This window comes from Thermobia domestica, chromosome 7 (assembly GCF_964235325.1).
Source record: "Thermobia domestica chromosome 7, izTheDome1.hap1.1, whole genome shotgun sequence".
NCBI classification, from domain to species: Eukaryota; Metazoa; Arthropoda; class Insecta; order Zygentoma; family Lepismatidae; genus Thermobia; species Thermobia domestica.
In genome coordinates, this window is record NC_137460.1 from 178,628,447 (window position 1) to 178,650,497 (window position 22,051).

General features: G+C 36.6%; 1 protein-coding gene and 1 long non-coding RNA gene across 4 annotated transcripts in view; one reads left to right on the plus strand and one right to left on the minus strand.

The window, feature by feature from the left end:
- Window positions 1-22,051, minus strand: part of LOC145690588 (uncharacterized) — a 160,079-nt gene that overhangs the window by 123,697 nt on the left and 14,331 nt on the right. The gene's annotated exons all lie outside the window — the stretch shown is intronic.
- Window positions 1,671-22,051, plus strand: part of obst-A (obstructor-A) — a 65,833-nt gene continuing 45,452 nt past the window's right edge. For 2 of the 3 annotated variants that reach the window (XM_081765622.1, XM_081765623.1), the window contains exon 1: window positions 1,671-1,904. In XM_081765622.1, coding sequence (XP_081621748.1) covers window positions 1,844-1,904 — 61 coding nt within the window. In that variant the 5' untranslated portion in view covers window positions 1,671-1,843. The remainder of the gene's footprint in view (window positions 1,905-22,051) is intronic. The other variant, XM_081765624.1, reaches the window with a different exon arrangement.

Consider the following 22,051-nt stretch of genomic DNA (forward strand, 5'->3'; position numbering starts at 1 on the left):
AGGTATTGAATATCGATACACGAATAAATGAAATTACTCAGAATTCTCTTTTGATAAACAAGATAGCAATTGTATGTTTCAAAATTAGTAGGAGAACATTTCATCATGCTTTTCGCGTACTAAGTGAATTTTCGTAAGACATGTTGTTAGGGAATGACTTTTCAGTATCTCACAGAGCCCAAATTGATTTGAATAGGAACGTTTTATTGTTAAGGAGATTTGAAAAAACCTCTAGATTTGCTCTAAGTAGTCACCACAAGCTAATAATTTGGTGTGTAATAGAGGCCTAAAATAGCTTACTCCCTTACAAAATAAGTATCGTGAAGACGCTGGTGGAAGAAGATCTAGCGATACTGCGAGCGGGGAAAAATACATGACAACACTGCATCAAATTGGTCACACTTTCGCACCAATGGATAAATGTTGTTGCATACTGTACATATACATAGGAATTCACCCGCAGAAAATCAGTTTTTTGCAATTGAATATTGATTTTCTTCATTTTGTACATTTTTTATTTTACACTTTCGGTACTTTCTTTCGTCACTACATAAAAATGTTACAAATTCAAACATTGGTCATGATCTCGAAAATATTTGCATAGAATACGCTTACATTTGTTTCAAGTCTCATGTCTTTATCGTTCTTGGTTCAAAAGATATACGCAATCAAACTTTTGGTTGCGCAGTGCAAATGTAATATTTTTACAGATGGAATTGGCGTGGCATTCATCGAAATATTAAGGTTTCTTTTGTTACAAAATATTAAATTAAAAAAGAATTGTCTTCATTTTTTTCTCTCTCTCTCTCTCCTTCTTCTTCTTCTTCTTCTTCTCCTTCTCCTTTCTGTTCTTCATAAAATTAAAATATACAGTGTTTGTCTATGGTCATGAAACAAACATGTCGATATTAATGTATGTAGAATATACAGTATTGTCTGGATTACGAACTATGAATTTCATTTTTCTAAAACAACCAAACTTGATGTGAATAGAACATTTTAAAATGCCTTTAACAATTATCTTTCTTTGATTTCTGTTTTATTTCTTTTATTGAACTTAAATTTCAAACGATTATATCTTAATAGATTTCCTGCTGTCAGTAGTGTTATCCTCTTACTCTGAGAACCAACCAGAAAGAATTTTCGTTTTCGTGACTTCATAAGCATGATGCGGTCAACTAAGTGCCAGAGGAAACCACTTGACATTTTTCTGTTCTCAGACAGTAACATTACGATTCCTCTAGGCGATAAACCATTACATAAAAAGAAACCAGTGGAACATATCGGTTCTCTTTTGTTTCTAAACATCTTTGTTTTATTTTCCCCCAGCAAGATCAAGTTTTTCTACAGGAAGAATATTATCCTGGAAAACTGTACTTAAAGTGAAACGTGAGGAACGATGTATACACAGCAATCAGACATAAAGTAAAACGAATCTGACTACTTAAGTCCTGTTCATATCGGAATGTAAGCTATTATTACCTTTTGAGAATGAAAGCTCTTGTCACCAAGATAATTTCAGACACACCCAAATAAAATAATATTCTTATATTTACGATCAAAGCCTTAGACAGAAATTGCAACGTACTTCTATAGTTGATGTATTAATGCGCATAAAGTGTATGGAGATGACGTGTAAATATTTTAGGCAAACTGCCAGATGTAGTTCTCTTTTGCTCTCGCAATGTGTGTTAGTACGAGGAGTGAGTACCGTTGATGCCCGTTGGTTGCAGGAAACAAGGGGTCATTTGGAAAGTTGACTAACCACAAACACACTCACATACACAGTATACCTGCCACAAGCCACTGCTTGTTGACTAGTGTCAGTTCGATTCTCACTACGATGAGGGCAGTGTGGACGATTGTTCTGTTAGTTGTGCCTGCAGTGTCACCTGCAAGCGTTGGTAAGCTTTAGTTTGAATTTAACTTCCGTATAATTAACTACTAAACTTCCTTGTAATCTCAGAAAATCCTGTAAATGCTTAGCTCCTGTCAATGCATCGATATCAGCAATAATAAAAATAGCAAAATTTTTGCGCAAAATAATAAAAGCATTTACATTGCAATTATAATCTAAAACTATCATATCCAAGTATGGTTATGAGTACATATAGTTAGTTAGTTTTTTTTTTCTTTTTTTTAAGTCATGACAATTCTTTCTATGGTAATTTTGCTACAGGAAAGTGAAAGGAAGAAATCTTACATATAAAGCTGAATGTATGTATGTCCGCTACACAAATTCCCACCGTTAGCTTAGCATAGTTCTGAAATTTTGTAATTTCCCACGTATCCTAGACTGACAGTAAAATAAAGTTTTATGAAACGTAATCTCTCAAAGAAGGTGGGGAAACGGGACTTGAAAGATTTTTTTAGAACAAAAAAATATTTAATTGTATGTATCTTTCAAATAATTTTCATAAACCTGAATTTTCCCGTACGAAGAACTGGCATTCTGTTAGCTGTAATATAAAAGTGCTTAATTTCAATTTAAGAGCTTCTGATCTTGCAGAATGAACGAGCTAGAAAAAAGTGTAATATATACAAAGAAGAGTATACCATCTTAGTTTCTACGAGAACCTAGAAAGAAAAGGCTAGTTCTCTTCCGTATAGTGAAAGCTTTTGCTTGAAAGAATAGTACATATATATCTTACTTCATCTAACGGGAGCATTCGTGTGGTATATGGAAATTTTAGAACGCAATAACACATGGTAGTATTTTAATCTTGGTAATGAGTGAAGACGACCACTTGGGCTCTCAACTCTTCAGATGTTACAGTTCTGTTAATTATGAAAAAAAAAAAAATTAAATTGTTGTACGAAATTTCTTCTCACATGAATTAGAAATGTTACATTTCCTCGTTTTAGAAGCCAGTAAGTTCTATTTTCGGATAATTTTTTAGATGGATAGTTTGTGATATATTAGTTCCCATCACGTTATTTTTGTCCTTGTAGACCGGAATTCGCTACTTCTTAATTTAAGTAGCTTCCAATTGCCTCATCATGGTGAGTCAATACCCAAAATGCTGTGTCCACACGGGGAATCGAACCCCGGATCCCATGAACTAACGAAATGTACATTAATCATTCAGGTGCATCCATATAAGTCACTTTTGGATAATACTTATGTGATAATTAAAAATATCATCGATATCGGTAAAAAATTAAAATGTCACTTCAGAAAGAATACTGCAAAATGCTAATTAAAATTTCCATTGAGAAGTAGCGATAGTACTTCGTGGTCAAATTGCTAATGAATGTGTTTTCCGTACACATGGTCTCGAGTGAACGGCACTGTCCTTGATAAATTCTCAATTGATGTTTTGGATCCTATTTTAAACAGTGCTTACCGTTCTATATAATCTCGGCGTTCCAAAGGTGCCGTTAAATTCAAATAATCAATTCATCCATAATTTATTAGCTATTACTGGTTCATCTTTATTAATTAAGCATAATATATAATGAATTGGTGTACGTTAAAATATTTTGCTCTGGACGAATAATAAAATAGCCATAAATACATTTCTTACTGTTATTTGAAATGCTTTATGGCGAAATGAAATATTTTATGAGGGTTGAAATAGAATTGTAAATAACGAAACCTTTTAATATTTTATAATAAGTCGGGAACTAAAGAATGAACGTAAACATACTTTATATATCCAGTTTCCTCGATCATATAATAGGCTATTTGAATCGATTCGCTGGAACAAAATAGATTTTAACAAAGGCAGTCCCTAGTAAATCTTTTTTACTCTATTGTTTTCACTTATATTGGGTCGATGCAAAGGTTCCAGCGTTTTGTAAATCAGCCTATCTTCATTCACGTATGCACGAATTACTCATAGAACGCAAATGATACATAAGAGTTGAGTGCTCATAATTCATAACTTTCGACAATTCCCGCAATGTATGACGAGAATCCTCGTGAGGAAGCTGATTGAAGCAATTTTCATCGAAGTACGATGGTCGTGATCGTGGAATATCAGACAGCCAATTTCTTTTCTTTTTTTTCTCTCTTTTTTTTTCGGAAATGAAAAAGGCATTTTCCTAGCCGTACTTTCAGCAATGATATTAGCACCATGGCCGGTCCATTGATATGGAAACACACTGTTCAAATTTAAGGGGCTAGCGGTGCCACGCCGGCCAAATGACGCAAATGAACAATCACTCGTTAATCAATAATGCATCTCGATGGTGGTTGATGATACAATCATTGTGTTTGTCTTATAGGGTTTGTGCGCTTGGTTGTACTTACTGAAAGGAAGATTCTCTACAATGTTAATAGCCATGATCATTAGTCATGCATCGACTATCGAGAGAACGAGAAATGGTCCGTTTTGCATAGCCAGTTATCAGTTATGTCATTTCCGATTTTGCCAACAGAAAGGGAACGAGGCAAAATTGTCCACCGGCGTAAGAATTTCACCTTGTTTTAGTATACAATTTAGTAAAAATCATATGTCTCTCAAACTCCTACCCTCACCAAGTCAACCGTGGCGGCTCCTAGCATCCCGATCTCATCCTCGCTCCACTCCTAAATTCATTCATTTGCTGATTCAATTTTGGATATCAATCTCGTTTCTATTGTTCTGCTGTGTACATACAGCAGATGGACATACATTTAATGATCAAGTTATACAGAGAGTCATTAAAATCTAATATTTATTAATACTTTAATTTGATACTTGCTGTTAAAGTGCATGCATATGCGCTACCGTCAATACTGTAAATTGAACTGAGTTCGGATTATATTTTTAGTTTTTATTTGCATCGAACTAAGCGGAAAGGAAATCTCCAATGAACATACACAGTAAGCTGTACAACAAATTAATTCACTTGCGCATATTCAAGATTTTCTGATCCTTTTGCTTTGTCTTCAATTTGTCATATTATATTATGGTAATGATTTTTGACATCTAAAATGTTTCGATTGCTTTGCGGGTAAATAAACATAGAAGGAGGTGATCTGGAGAGCTTTATGATAGGTGCCATTCTGACGTGAATGAGGAAAACACAGGAAAAGTCTCACTCATATGTCAGAGTGACTGGCGTGAAAATATTTCTAATGAGTGTCTGCACCGGGAACCGAACTCAGAACCAAAGACAAAAGGCCTTGCAGGTCTACCCAGGAGAATTGCAAAATACGTAAATATTATAGTTTGCGAAACAACGTTCCCTTTCGAAAGACTGATCTGAAGGAAAATATCAAACGGACAAAGGATTCTGATACTCCCCATAGAAACAAGTATTGTTTTGCTTCTATTGCGTCTTATTTCCTGCTAAGAGAATGGAAAGAAGCAGTTTTAGTAGCACTGATGGTTTCGTAAATTAGAGAAAGTTGAATCCGATAATTCAGGATCACGAAAGTGGTTCCAGCCGTCGGACAGCTTTTTGGAATCGGAAAATCCTAGGTCTGATAAACAAGTGTGACTGATCGATGACAGTCTGCAAAGGCACATGAAAAAGGTGTTCTCAGCCAAAAGGTGAAGAGACGTTTTGGATCGTATCAGGCCCGTATCCAAAGGGGGCCGCCCCCCTCTATAATTTTCACGGTAGGCTTGCAGATGAAATATAATATGGTTTGATCGGCCCCCTCCCTAGCTTCTACCGCTCCCCTACATTTTTCGGCTGGCTACCGGCCCTGATAGTATCATCTCACTGATTCTGTCACTTACAGAACAAAGCACTCCCTTTCGTCTTCGTGGCGACAATGAGTCTCTAACTGAAATGTTTTCCATGATTATGCATTGGTCTAAGGGAGAGGGTGATGATGGGATGGATGATAATGATGGAATGAAAGAGGAAGAAAACTTGAGAATCCCAAGAAAACAACGCACCACAAAGCCCACTTGGCTGCAGCTGGGACTGGCCCACTGCGGCCCTTCTAATCTGATTTCAAATAAATGGTGCATAACATACACATTTAAACGTATACAAACGACACTTATACAGAAAAAATAAATGATCTTTCAGTTTAACGTCCTATACTATTGCCCTTTACGGTAGGGAGACGGATGATTAAGGTATATGAAAAATTGATGAAATGAGAATGTAGGAGGGAACGGGAGTACCCGGAGAAAACTCATGAACACGATGTTGTCTACCACAAATTTTCTTACCTGAGGATCGAACCAGGATGCACCGTGTCCCCTTGTACAGAAAAAAAAGCATGAAATGTTTTACGGAGATCGCTCTGAAATATACACACTTTTGGAAGCATACAATTCCGGTTTAAATTATTCATTTCTTAATAACTGCATGCTTGAGATAATTATTACCGATTCATATGAATAAAATACGTACTGTATCTAGAAAATGACAGTGTTAACACAATAGCTCTTTGTTTCCTGAGTTGGGTTAAATTTTGAAACGTTCTTGGTGCTACTTCAACTATTGAATTTTGAAGTGGAATCAACTACATAACATGGCAAAGAAAAAAAAAACGTTAATATGGGGTGAATTTAGCCACACACCATTGTTGTTCTTTCGTGTATAGTAGACAAGCACATTATATATATATATATATATATATATATATATATATATATATATATATATATATATATATATATAAAATCTTAATTTTCGGTAAATTAAAATGGCTGTTATAAAAGATAAAATATGTGACATAAATTATTTCTAAGTGTTTATGAGGAACGGAATATAGTCGGTGAAGAAGAGGAAAATCGTGGCCTTCAATGCTATTATATATGGTAATCCGAACGAAAGACAGTTGCCAATCTGGGGGGTAAAAGTCGCTAACTTCAGAGGTTCGACTTCCAAGATTGCGTCAAAAAAAAATTTTGCAATTGGCAACTACCTAGGTATTTTTTTTTTTAATAACAATTTGGAGACTGACTACCAAATCTGGCATCTTTTATTGTTGTGCACAACTTCTCTCTCTGCAATCAGGCACTTAGTTCGAAGCAGTCTTGATGGTTCATTTCTTTAATATTTTCCATTGTATAAACTTTGCTGAGCAAAACAATACGTCTATTGTAAAGTTATTAACGTGTAACAGTTTTGCCAACTATCCATTTGGCTTCACCAGACACTATCTACAACTTCTCTACAATCTTACTTCATTTTCTGTTATTCCTTGTTCACTAACGGAGAATAATCCCAACCTCCAATTTGCTTTAATTTACACAGCTCCGTTGAGAGGCGCAAGTAATACAGCATTAATAACAACAAAATTAGTTGTAGTAGCATAAGTGAAGTGATTGTTAGATATTTTGTTTTCTGGACTTCTAATTTTTGTGTGAGCTCCTCCGTGGCTAAGCGGTTAGCGTACACGCCTTTGGCGTGCGAGACCCGGGTTCGATTCCCGGCGGGAGCTCATGTGGTTCGGATTCCACGTTAATCAGTAGGTACACGTCTCATATAGCCTCGCTGCTGAACGGGACGCTAAACTAAAATCAAATCAAATCAAATCAAATCAAATCAAATCAAATCAAATCAAATCAAATCAAATCAAATCAAATCAAATCAAATCAAATCAAATCAAATCAAATCAAATCAAATCAAATCAACTCTAATTTTTGTGTATTTCTAAATATCTTAAGCAAAAGTAAAACCTGATCAAAACAAAGACTTAGTGTTACAATTTCTAACATACGGTATATATGATATTTGCCGAAACTCCACCATATAGCAAGTAACGTTTCTGGTTAAGGCAATATTGCCGAAATTGAAACAAAAATTAGTAATAATAAAAGTTTGCTTTGGTCAGATTTTATTATTGTTTTTTTTTTTTTTTATATAAGTCATATGTAGTTCAAGGTGACCAGACGTCCCGTTTAGCCGAGACAGTCCCTTTTTTTCCCACAGTTGTTCCGTTTTTATCTGATCCCCAAACAGGACGCCTAAATGTCCCGTTTTTAAGCAAAAACGACCCAGGTGTCAAGTAATTATTATTCAAAATATAAATGGTCAATGAAAATTCTACACTCTTCCGTACCAGCACTCATTGGGAAGGTTCACTGTGTCTGAAACTTCTGAATGTTCAAATGGGAATTGAGTATTCTGTGCTTCAAGTGGAAATTGAGTTGGAATTCTGAGTGTTCAAGTAGTTAAAAGTATTGTTGGGTTGTACTTAAGTTAGAAACGGCGTGTTATCATTCTTACTTGTATATTTTGTAAATTGAAAACACTGCTGAGTCCCAAAATGCAATGTGGAAGTCAGATATACGAAACCCCCCCACCCGGTCGCCGATTCGTATGCGTCCCGTTTTTGAAAGTAAATGCTCTGGTCACCTTGATGTAGTTCCAATGCTAGAATTGACAATACTTTTAAAAATCTATAATATAACTACTTTATCGTGTTAACTTTGTCGGAAATAATAAAATCTATTTTTTTTAGAGACGTTTCACTCCAAACTGAAGTGTCATTTGCTCTCATTTAGTGCTTTTTTGTGTAAACGTTCTGGTATCACTGACGAAAAAACAATGTAAGAAAATGAACATCCAAGTAATGAAACCGATGTCAATTATTCTTGGTTTAGCCTCACTTTCAAAATTCTTCCAGGTGGAAATACATCGAGAACAATGTATAGCACATCTATTAATATAAATTTTGTTCGAGAATTCACAAATTCACAATACTATTTTCGAGAAAGATTACAGAAAATATAATACGTTGTTCCTTATTTGGTATAAATGTCAAATACACCACACAAATCTTTTCTAATAGCTCTAAATCAAAATAAATTTTGAATATCAGTTATCTAGATATTTATGCTTTTCTGGAAAGGCAATGATTACGCTGAAAGTTGCAGTATGGATGTGTCTGTCTCAGTAATGTAGTTGAAAACAAAAATATTTACCGGAAGGGCGATAATAAACATGGGTTACTGAACTGCAGAATAGCTACGGTAAATACTTTTCGAAAGGGCGTTCCAGCTTCGTTACAGTCCAACTAAACCACTGATCTGTCTGGTTCAGAGGACTTTGAAGCGTCTGTGATTCCTTTGCTAGGTCATTGCTCTTAGGAAATAAAAGATTTCGCTTATCACTGACGAATATTAGTTATCATTAGTGTTAGGAAGTTTAGGTGTGCACCTTACTTTTTGCTATTAAAATTACCAAATTAATTTGTCTTTCAAAGAAAACATTAAATAAATACTTCCAATTGTGATTTAGTTGCACCTGTTTTCAATTCAAGAGCGTTTTTGCACATTTTCTTAATGTCATAACTTTTTTCCATTTTTTAAAACTTTTTGAATCTTGTCCTCATTTGGTTCTAATTAAACAAGGAACTCGGTGCGTATGTAGCATTACATTACTTTCGCCTCAGTGCAGTCTCGTTAGGCGAGAGTTATTGCATAGAGAGTAAAAGGAAATGGCAATATCAATCTGATGAATCACCAATCGGTATTGTTAAGTACTTTTGTAGAAACAAATATTTACTTAGGGACCGGATGGGTTGATTAGGACTTAGCATCCCGCTTAGTACCGAGACGTGGACCTACAGCTTAACGTGGAGCCTGAACACACGAGTTTTCACCTGGAATTAATGCCGGATGTCGCACGTCAAAGGCACGTACACTGACCACGAACCTTACTTAGTGACCAGAAATGCAACCTCACTGAATAAACACACATACACACACATTGAAATCTTAAATGTCTGTTTTAATAGTTTTCCGAGCTTGTGACTTTAATAACATTGCGTCCTGGGACTTGTTTTAGACATGTGCTTTTATTATATCACTAAATTTGATACCTTACATATCATGTAGGCCCTAATAAATTTTGAAATTATTTGTATGAAGATTTACATTTGGAATTTCAACTTTTTTTTAAAAATTGTCCACTTTTTCTTGCAACCTTTTTAAAACAAAATGTTGCCCCTTTTTAACAAAAATTTAACACAAAATTTCTAGCTTTAATTACCAATATTCCAACCTCAGTGGCTTGCGTTCATCATGTGAGCTGTGCTATTGCTAATGGCACAGGCTATATAATGAAAGAACACCATCACGCTGACCCAATTTCCGCGTTCCTTCGCTTAATTTACCATGTTCTTTAGCACCGGAGCTATGTCATTTTCATACTGCAAAACTAACACTGTCATCTAATGTAACATTGCTTAACACCAGCTATGTCTAGCCAGTAACACCATGCCTGTGTTAAATGCAATACCGGGCCCTATGTGTTGAAATAACACGCTGAAGTGGTTAGTTGTGCAAGGAATACTGACCTATTAAAATTGAGCTGTACTAAAACTATCACGTTTTGCTCTGTTCTTCTCTGTTTCTAGTATTTTTGTCTGAAATTTAAGTTCAAAATATATTTTACTTTAATATGACCCGTTGACGGCTATTGACTCCAACAAGTGGGAAATCACATCGGTGCAAATTAGATGTTTTCGTTACAGAAAGAAAATTCACATAATGCGCCATCTATCAAGGAAGTAAATCTACACATGCTTGTGAGTCTGGCATTTCTACATCAATTTGTGTGGTGAAGATTAGAATTGAATTAGTTATAACTATGTTTGGTTGGAAGAGGCAATGAAAGTCTGTAGCACACGCTTAAGAGAAACAAAAGGAGTACATTCAAGTCATTATACTGTATGCAGCTGGTGCTGTTCTGATCACGTGCGTTATTATATCTGCAATTTCATAGGCAACAATTTAGAACAACGAGCGAATGTGACATTCTGTGTGAAACTGGGCAAATTCACTACAGAAATGCAAAAGAGATGGTGTCAACAAAACATGATGTAATCACAGAGTACTGCAATAACGGCATGGAGTCGCTTCTGGATATTCGCAACAAGTGCATAAAATTTACACTGGTTATTGCATGTACTGCCATACCACTAGAATGTGAATTTCTAGAACCATCTAGTTTATATCCTCTGCGTTTCCTCCCATTTCTCCACCATGAAACACCCTCGATGTTCCATTGGGTCAAGATTAGAAGACCGTGGAGGCTAGTCCCTGCAAATGAGGTTTCGGTATTCTTGTTGTCACGCTTGGGTAAGTCTCGACTATGCGTGACACTGTTGTCGTTTATGCACACAAACTAATTTTGGTCTGGACAATTTTCAAGGAGCCATGCTAGCAAACTGTTCTCCAGGATATCAATATAAACCTGGCTAGTCATTCACCCTTTCTCTGGAATAATTTCTCCTGGGTAAGCGGCTATTATGTAGTCCCAGAAGTGTGCAGCAATCCGTACGGAATGCCCTGTCTGCATTACATGTTGATGCACACACCTTATCCCTTGTGACTTATGGAGGATGAGTCTTTCTGGATCTGTAACGACTACCTTCTCATCATTCCACATAGTTAGATCCCAGTGTACCTGCTGATGTTTAATGTTCCGCTGTGTCCTTCTAATCGTCTTGCCTTGTGAGTGTCTGTGACAGAAATCATAGTGACAGGACAACAGTTTCTTAGACAGGCTGCCCTTAATCTTTACTGTATAATTTCGTGGGAACAGCCAAATTCTACAGCCTTGTTTCGGAAGACAGGTCTATTTTTATTAGATTTTTCTTGGCATCTTTTGTCAGTAATTAATTCTAAGCTGCAGGTTTTGCCCTAGGACCGGCTAATTGACTGTAGTGTGGGACAGTTAATCCGAGGCAAGGAGATACGGAGAGATTCCAATTTCATTCGCGGCAAATTGAAAGCAGTTGAGGAAGAGGATTGTAAAGGCACACGATTAGCGAATCTGCAAGCTTATCTCCATGTGTAACAGGAAGTGTGTAGCAGGTCATCATAATATACCTGAATGGAGATAATTTTTACTGTGAAAATATTTTTGTTACCTTTTGATTACCAAACCCATTCTGGAAGGGAGCTTTTTGATAACTAGATAGCGTACCGCTTTTGACACGGGAGACCCGGGCTCAATTACCAGCAGGAGTTCATTTTGTCCGGATTCCACATCTCATCTAAGCCACTGCTGGAGGAGACACTAAACTCAAAGTCAATTCCCATTTTTCAAGTAAAGGCCATTGGAGGTGGGCTGATGTTTTGAAAAGAAAAAATGCAAACTTCATATAGTTACATTTAAACATTCGTACCTTTAGTTCTAATTCCTCCTAGATATGTGAAATAAGGAGCAGAATGGAGAATACAGCAATAATATTGGTAAAATATATGTCTTATGCACATTTCGTGAACCTGGGCTTCAGGCGAGGAAAAAATCTGGAAAATGTTCCCCAAGTTTAGGTCTTATTTTGTTCTGAACTGCGGTGCGTTAGAAGTTGCCATCACTGCTGTAAACTATCGAACTAAGGCTCGTTCATACATTAAAGCGACAGATGCATAGCATAGAGCAAACTGGTCAAACGCTCAGGCCCGAAGCCAGGGGACTAACAAGTAAAGGTTCTCTCCCAAGAATCGGGGATCCGGAAACTGCGCATATATTTAGATCGAGAAAGACCACGAAGGAATACTGGTGAAATATGCCGGGCCGACAGCAAAGGATAAATCTAATATGGCCGCCCGAAGGTCATGCCAATCGACTTTTGCAAGCAACCTCTCATCCACTTCCCATGGGCAGATTCACTTAATGCTTTGCAGATTTATATTTGTATGAACACTTCACATCTAGTTGTTACATGTACTCTCGCAACAAAATCGGGAATTTATGCTCGGAAAAGACGTGGCAAGATTGTATAAAGGAAGATATGCGACAGCAGGCCCGTATCCACGGGGGAGCTAGGGTGCCCCCTAAATTTTTGCTGGCCCTCTAATTTTTTCACGGTAGGCTTGCAAATGAACTATAATATGGTGATGAACTATAGTATGGTTGGATCGCCCCCCCTAACTTCTACTGAGCCCTCCCTACAGTTTTGGGCTGGCTACCGGCCTGTGCGGCAGAGTGCTGTCACGGTGGATATGGCACAGAATGGAAATAGTTGGAGAGCAGCGATCCGAAAAACCGACTCCAGGTAACTGGGATAAGGTTTAGAAGAAGAAGAAGTAAAATTCGAAAACCAAATAGCGGCAGACATCAAAGCGTATAGGGGCGCTTCATATTGGGTTCAATACGTCAACGTCCGCGAAATTTCAACCAATAGATGAGTAGTGTTCATACATATATCAATCTGCAAAACATTAAGTCCATCTGCCCATGGGGAGTAGATGAGAGGTTGTTTGCAAGAGTCGATTGGCATGACCTTCGGACGGCCATATTGGATTTATCCTTTGCTGTCGGCCCGGCATATTTCACCAGTATTTCTTCGTGGCCCTCCTCTATCTAAATTATATGCGCAGTTTTCGGATCCCCCATTTTTGGGAGAGACCTTTACTTGTAAGCTCCACCTGAAACTTTCAGTTGTTAATTAGTATGTATGTGTGACTGTAAGTAAGCTCCATTAAATATAATCTCAGCCCTCCTCCCTGTCTCAGTTCTAGTACGAGCCTGTATAGAACTTTCCCACTTTGTAATCGTTACAGTTTACTGTAACTTTGTTCGAGCAAACATAGAACGCGCTGCAAAACAATATTGTAATGTATTTCGGTAGAGACAATAATAGTTCGGGATTTATCCCCTTACTAAATTTATTTATAAATTTTACAAAACTTCTTTGTAAAGTACAAAGAGAATAATTCAGTGTCTATCCTTATCACAAGTAAAGGTGAAGGAAAGAAATACTTTTGCACGGGAACCCCTTAATTCATGGCAGCCTCCAGAGCTTTAGATTGTAATTTGAAATCCCTTTAACTCCTGGCAGCCTCCAGGGATTTTAGGTAAGGTGATACTACTTCGTCCAGGGCGACCTCAGGAGCAGGTATTGTGGGTTATGCGATCAATAGTCAACTGATAATTTAGACGTCTCATGGTCCTCTTTTATAGGTGACTCCTGGTGATTCGTCCCTCTTGGGGTTCCGTTGTGCAAGCTTCGTGCCTTCCTGTTTATTCTGTGTATCGTCTGCTTGAATTCATGATTATAACCAATAGTACATGTTTTGTAGACGTAACATGTGCTCGATGAAATAGTACGCACTGAAAGGGGGGATCTTTAGAATATATATTGATAAGCTGCTGAAATCTGCAAAGTGCAACCAGTTCTTTGAAGTAACGCAATTAACGACTTGAGTTATGTTAACGATAAAAAATTTAGGATATAGAATTATCATGTGAGAGCTATATAAATTATACTCATTGATCAACGCCTTCATTTGTGTAGATATTGAAATACAGAAAAATAAATACTAAAACAACAACAAATATTCTTCATTATTCATTGTGCATAAACTTTTATATATATATATATATATATATATATATATATATATATATATATATATATAAGACCTTATGCAGAGTCGTTTTGACATATGATTAACGTTATACTAAAGGCCTGACTACTGCAGGAAACTTGTGTTAGTCGAACTCTTTAGTATGGCACTAATCACGCAACAGAACGACTCTGCATAAGGCCCCTAAATTCTAATATGTTTGAAAACTCCTTCGTAGCTATATGATTAGCGTACGTGCCTTTGGTGTGGGAAATAAGGACTTGATTCCCGGTGAGAGTTAAAGGATTTGGGATTCTATATCTCAATCTGATATAGAATCTGATCTGCTTTAAGGCTAACAAAGAAATTCAGTTAACAACAATGTAAAAAAAAAAACAGAAAAACAGAAAAAAACGGAAAATTAAAATGACTTTCAGAGTGCTGAAACATCATTCTCGTTTACACTCATTAAAGAATAATACCAATATCTTGTTACATGATTTTGCTCCCTAAAGGTATTTGACATGACGAAATAATTTTAAGAGTTGCAAAACTTTGTATTTATGAAATGAAATGAAATTTTAAGGTTAACGTCCGATGTTTCTGCCTGTTAGGCTAAAGGAGACGATAATCAAAGCTATCGAATGATGATGGAAGAATTGGTGGAATGAGAAAGTGGGAGGAAACCGAGAAAACCCACGATCAGGATTGAATCAGGGACCCCACGCACCAGACGTAAGCGCTCTACCACAGAGCCATCGCGGCCCCGGGTGCATGGGGTCCTTGGTTCGATTCCAGCTCGCGCCAACTAAGTGTGGGTTTTCACGGAGCTCTGCGTTTCCTCTCACATTCTTCATTCCACAATTTCATCCATTTCTCATCACCGTCTGCTTTAGCCTAGCCTTCATAACCGTTGGACGTTAAACTTAAAGATTTCATTTTCTACCACTGAGCCACCGTGCCTCCCAATTTTGCATTTTTGTTTGTGCTTTATAAGATACTTCCGGATATTAGCTTTTTATTTCAACGAAAAATTACTAAACCATGAGTGAAAATAGAAAATGAAACAAAATCTGTAGTTTTGCGTTCCACCGTTCTGTCCTTTAAGAAAACATAGACGGATGATTGAAGAAAGCAGATGATTATGAAAGAATTGATAATATAGAGAGAAACGGGAGAACTCGAGTGAATCGATGGATATGATGTTGTCCACTACAAATTCATATAGCCTGGATCGAACTAGAAACTCGTTTCATCGGGCGAACGTTCTACAATTTTTCTTTGGAACAAAAAAACTCTTTTTCGATTCTTATTTACTCTTTCATATACCTATCATGATTACTAGACTCAACAAGGACACAATTCAGAAACAGAAAACAGTTAATAATCCCCGTGCTCTTCAGAGTGATTTGAATCTCCAATGGGCTTCACCTAATGATCATCAGCCTAATTTCAGACTGCTCGACTACGCGTACAGCACAGCCGTTTACCAGTGTCCTCATTGACTCATCAACTGTCCTAATTGTTTCTGTTTGTATCGTTGTTGAGTCCGATAACATTTGTAAGTGTAAGGTAAGAAAGAATTGAATAAATCTCTTTAAAAGAAAAAAAAAACTAGTTTAGTGCTCACCTCTAATGCAAGAGATCGATGATTCTATCCGAGACCATATGAGTTTTTTGGTGAATAGCTTTTGTTCGTGGGTTTTCTCGAGGTTATTCCGTTTCCTCCCAAATTCTGTAGTTTTACGATCTTCCTTTCGCGAAATGGGGAAGCACACATTTGATTTCGATTGTTATTAAAGTAAATGATGACCCATTCATTCGAGGTGCTTCCATATATCAGCTTCTTCTTTCCGGTATAACGTCATTCCAGAACTGTACAGCGAAGAAGTGTCAAAGTCACTTTGAGTTCGTGATTAAAACATACATATGGACACTCGTTTAAAGGGACACGTACCTGCGTGGTACTACGCAATCCCATGAGCTTGTGCTGTGGTCGGACGTTAGAGGAAGGTAAGACCGAATCGTGGGTACTGGACCGAGAGACACTCCTAGCAATGTCATTTCATGCTATTACCAAATCCTTCATGGAGTACAATATTCGAGTTGCAGATTTTATATTAAAATAGCTAGAATTTATGTTCGATCCTTTTCTACAAGAATACAAGAGTAAATTTTTATAGTTATTTCAAATAAAATATTTTCTCCGTACTTGTACTAATTGGGAGGGCACAGGACATTCTGATAACATACTAAAACGGCATACTAAAACGGTAAAACTAAATTTTAACACATTAAAACACAAATAAGACACAAAGATTGAAGTTAGCTTTAACATTAAAATTTGAAATCAATTTAATGAAAATTTGACACAATTATAATTTGTAAATTATTATCTATAGGATATTTTCCTTTTTGGATAAAGATACAAGAAAGATTAAAGAATTGTTAAAATTATACAACTGTCCCAGTAAATTGCGACGTCAGACCAAAGTAAAATTAGCTATTTGTTGTTGTTTGTTGAAATTTAGCTTCCGTTTTCAGCACCGAGGCTATTTGAGACTTGCATCTACGGTTTAAAGTGGAATCCAAACCATCTTAACGAGTTCAAATTTCATGGCTCATCCACCGGGAATCGAATTCAGGACCTCGTGCTCCAAGCTATGATTGGAGTGTTTCAACCTTTTAAAGTAGCATAGGTATCACTGTTATAAGTGTGTCTACGTCAGTATTAATAATATCTGCATCCCTTAGGACTATACGTGTCACTGTTAGGATTGCGTATCACTGGAGAAATCGAATAACAATAGATACAATATGCTACTTAACTCTGTATATTTCTCATACACAATACATAAATAAACCTACTCCAAAGGGAACAAAAACTCGTATAAACTGCACTATTTGCAACAAGTAATATTTAACGCCATAAAAAAATCGTTCTTCTCGACATTTTTAAAAACTACACAGTAGAATTTACTCAAGCATGCATTTTCTTTTTCTCAATATGACTAATCGGTTCATATACAGGCTTGTCTCATCTTTGCTCAATATTATACTTAAACAATTTTAATCATAATTTTGGGCTGTCTCTTGTTAATCATATTGTATATTGTCGTTTCGCTAGTGTTATAATGAAACGCTTGCTGTTTCGTTTTAATAGGAGCTTGGTTATACGGAGAGTGATCAGAAAGTAACGTTACAAATCCTGCAGTGAAACGTGTAGAGTATATTATTTCATGCAACTAATACAGCCAACAGATTATTTTTCGACATAGCGTCCATATCGTTTGAGGCACTTGTCGCATCGTGGGATGAGTTTGAAGATTCCCTTCTGGTAAACATCCTATCCTTGAGTTTTCAGCCACGTTCACTGAGAAAAATCAGTTATCCGCACAGCGGTATATTGTACAAATATACTATATCCTTATGTTTATTACAGAAATCAGTACGGTGCATACGATATCCATATAATACATATGTACTGCGCTTAGATGTTACATCATGCTGTTGCAGGATGTCTGATATCTAATAATCTTCCGGATATTACATACATATACGTATGCTAAATATGTATATCTGCATGTGAAATCCCGACCGCCTATATATAGTTTATGCGTTCGTACGGAAAGTACGCTTATTCGGAACACATATGGAAAGTACGTATATATATATATATATATATATATATATATATATATATATATATATATATATATATATTGAGTTATACGTACGTCGCATACGATTATTTTTCTCAGTGTTGTCACGAAGTGTGTTTTACCGCCACATTTGAAGCGAAGCGACGGCCTCCAGGGTGCTCCTCCAAGTGCTAAAACAGATTAAAGTCGCCTGGAGCTAGGTCCGGCCTGTATATTGAGAGGTCGATGATGTCCCAGTGAAACTGCTTCAACAGTGTGGTAGTTTTCTGGGCTGTATGCCGCAAACTTTCGACACCATTCTGGGACATGCTGAAGAGACATTACAATCTCTCCTTAAACCTTTACCAGTTACCGGTGAATTCCAACCGCACTTACATGATTCCCCCACAGAAATCGATTAACTGAGCCAGGGGCGGATCCAGGGGGGGGGGCGATCGGGGCGATCGCCCCCCCCCCAGAAGAGTAAACTTTCTTATTTTTTATATATAAATAAAACCCATCCCAAAGTTTGGAGCCCTTAAAAGTAGCAGTATGACAACCCACCGCCCCCCCCCAGAAGTCGGTCCTGGATCCGCCCCTGAACTGAGCGGATTTCTTTGCGAGACTAGTTTTCCAAACGAATCGCCATTTGTGTTTACCTATAACTAGCGCCGTAGGTGGCGGGTGGCTGAAACTTTGCACAGTTGCCAACTTCATGTATTAAAATTACCGCACACTCCTCATTCTACTATAACAGACGACATTCTTCTTATTTATCTTCATTTTGTATGTGTTTTCCAGTTGGTCGTTCAAATTTGAAAGTGCTTCCTGCATGTCCTCATCGTTGTCCGCTATCAATGCTATGTCATCAGCAAACCTTATAGTGCTCAAAACCTGACCATTTACTTTTACGCCTTTCTCGTTTCTATCCAAGAATTCTTTCATAGCCTCTTTTTTTTTTTTTTTTTTTTTCTATATAGACGTTGAACAGGAGAGGTGAAAGTCCACATCCTTGCGTCTCTCCTTTACTTATTCTTGCTTCATTCTGATCTCTCTCAGCTTCTTCAACGCTCTGAACATGACATTCCAATCTACGTTGTCAAAAGCTTTCTCTATATCTACAAATGCTATCACAATTGGTTTGTTTATTTTGATGTGCTGTTCCATGATCAACCGTAGACTCAGTATTGCTTCCCTTGTTCCTCTTTTCCTCCTGAATCCAAACTGGTCCTCTGATAACCGTTTTCTTCGATCTTCCCCTCTACTCGTTGTGCGATAATTTTGCACAGTATTTTTCATGCATGGGAAAGCAAACTTAACGTTCTGTGTTCTTCGCATTTCCGTTCGCCTTTCCTCTTCGGGATAGGAACCAATCTGCTTTTCTCGAAGTCTCTTGGTATTTTTCCCGAGATGTACATTTCATTAATAAGATTAAATAGTTTATTTTGTGTTGCTATTCCGAGATTCTTAATCACTTCCGTTGGTATTTATCTATTCCTGGGGCTTTACCATGTTGCATTTTCTTCAAACCATTGTCAAATGCGCACTGTAAAATTGATGATCCTAATTCATTACATCGACGTCTTCTTCCTTCTCTATCTCTTCTTCGTTCACTCTGTCTGCTTTGTAAAGTTCTTCAATGTATTACTGCCATCTTCTTGTTATCTGCCCCTCTTCTAACTTATTAACGTTGTTCCGTCCTTGTCTATGATAATGTCTGTGCGTTTCTTTTTCTCGCCGAACTGTTTTCTAACCTTTCTATAAGGTGTTTCTGTATTGGGTTTGACTACATTTTCCTCAATTTCCTTGCATAAATTGTTTATAAATAATAAATAATAATAAACAAGAAATATATAAATAATAAAGATAGTAAAAATAATAAATATACGTGTAATATAATTATCAACTATAATTATCTGGAAAGTAACAACAAGAATAATAAATGGTTAACCTATTTTTGCACCCCTGTATTTTAAATGAGTCAAAAATATTGTTTCAAATCATAATTATAAACTTTTCAAGGAATTAGAGAAAAGGTAAATAGAAATATAACCTGGATATTTAGTGTTTTCACAGGACAAAAAGTGTAGGAAGAAAATTTACGTTCAAATGGGAATAGATTTTAAGATTTTAAGAGATAGCAATCTAGCAAGTATTACTGAATATTTGGGTTCCTAAAAGTGTATTCGAAATGTTCTTTGAAAAGAGTAAATGCTGAAGATCCTTTAAAAGTAATATGCACGAAATTATCTTGAAGGAAAGCGGTTATTTTGAATGTGAGCTATGGGATAACGTGATTTGAAATACAAATAGATAAGTAAACTTGAAAAATAGTTTGCCCCCAAAATTTTAATATTGCCATATTGTAACGTTTATGGCCTAAATGTGTGCTTACAGGCTTACTATAACACTATGGCTAGGGTGTCGTTTTTTGGTACGGCATCACAGGTTCAAATACCTTCGAGGGAAGAGTGTCTTCAATACTTACTTGCTCGAAAAATAAAATGAAATTAAATTTAAGTTGAATGTCCCATGATTACGTCCTTTAGGCTAAGGGAGACGATGAGTTGATGATGAAAGTAATGGTGGAATAAGAAAGCAGGAGGAAACGGGAGTACCCCGAGAAAGCCCATGGAAACTTACTTGGCAGGAAATAGAACCAGAGAAACCACATACAAGAGGTAAGCGCTCTAGAACCGAGCTACCGTACTCCTTACTTGTTCGAGATCAGGTAATAGTTTAATAATTGCTCTAGCATAGCATAGCCATATCTTCAGCAGAAATAACACCTATAGTATAATATCGATGTGAAGCGCCAAATGAGCAATAACTTATTCGTTTTCATTTTTAAAAATCTTGAAATTTTAGATACGATAACATTTAACTACAGGAAATCTTCCAAATGTAAAATACGTAAATATATAAATATAAAACTGGTTGTAACCTTACATATTAACATCAATTTTGTCTGTATGTGACTTTGAACTATTAATTCGATTAAAACATCCTTTTTAGTGCACGTTAGGTAAATGACCTGCAAACATCACTTTTAACTAGTAGTTGTCATAAACACCTAATTTCCACTTAGAATCTAAATTATAAATATTTCCAGTTAGAATATTTATTATCTCGTTGAAGATTCCTATTCGCGGAAGGAGGTCAGTAGAATGGGTAAGCTGTTCAGACTCAATGATGTAATAAACTGCTGCGTTATATCATTAAATAACGAAGTTGCCGATAGAGAAAGTTATGAACAGGAAATTACATAAAATGTGCATACTAATCGATAGCAATAACGCTGTCAGTCGCCTAAGAATCACGAACAAGTGTAAAATGACATTTCGCAAAAATTTAATTTATGGCCAACAATAAACAAAATATCTGCCATCTTCATAAGTAACCACAATATTACGCTAGTGAGAATGAAATGTCTGTCAGATATGTGTCATTTCTTATTACTTAAAAAATGAAAACTACAATACCTATTAACCAAAATAGTCATCATCTGAAACCACAAATTTCTTCCATTGCTCAGCCAACGATTGGATTCTGTGGCGAAAGAAATCTGGAGTTTGCGATGCGAAGAAGTTCTCAACAGCACGTTGCACTGCCCAGTCATCAGGGAAACTTCCATCCCAAGAAATGATCAAGACGCCAAAAAAAGTAACATAGGGGGAATACGATGGGAAAAAATGACTTCATCCTGTAACTCATGGAGAGACAGCATTGTAATGCAAAATGATGACACCATGTCTGTTCATCATTGATGGAAGTTCGCAGGCTTTGCAGTGCATATCATTGAGTTCAGCACTGTAATGATTTGCATTGATGGTTTCATCTCGGTAGAGAAAGACGTGATGGATCACTCAGGCCACCATAGACCACCATGTCAACCACAACACCTTCTGTAGATGGAAAGGTGGTTTAGAAAACCATTCTGTGGGATGATCATGATCCATTCATTGTCCTATCCGTTTATGCTTGTTATAGCAAGTTCATTTATCTTTTTAAGTAACAATCTGATGCAAGAAACCTCGATTATTCCTTACACTCAGAGAACTGCACATCTCCAGACAGCGACTTTTGTTGGCTGGTTGAGGCCCATGTAACCTCTAAAGTAGACATTGTAAAGTAATACAACATATTAAATACGCAGCTACAAAGATCAAATAACGTGTTGACTAAATTTGTACACCGCTATCTATA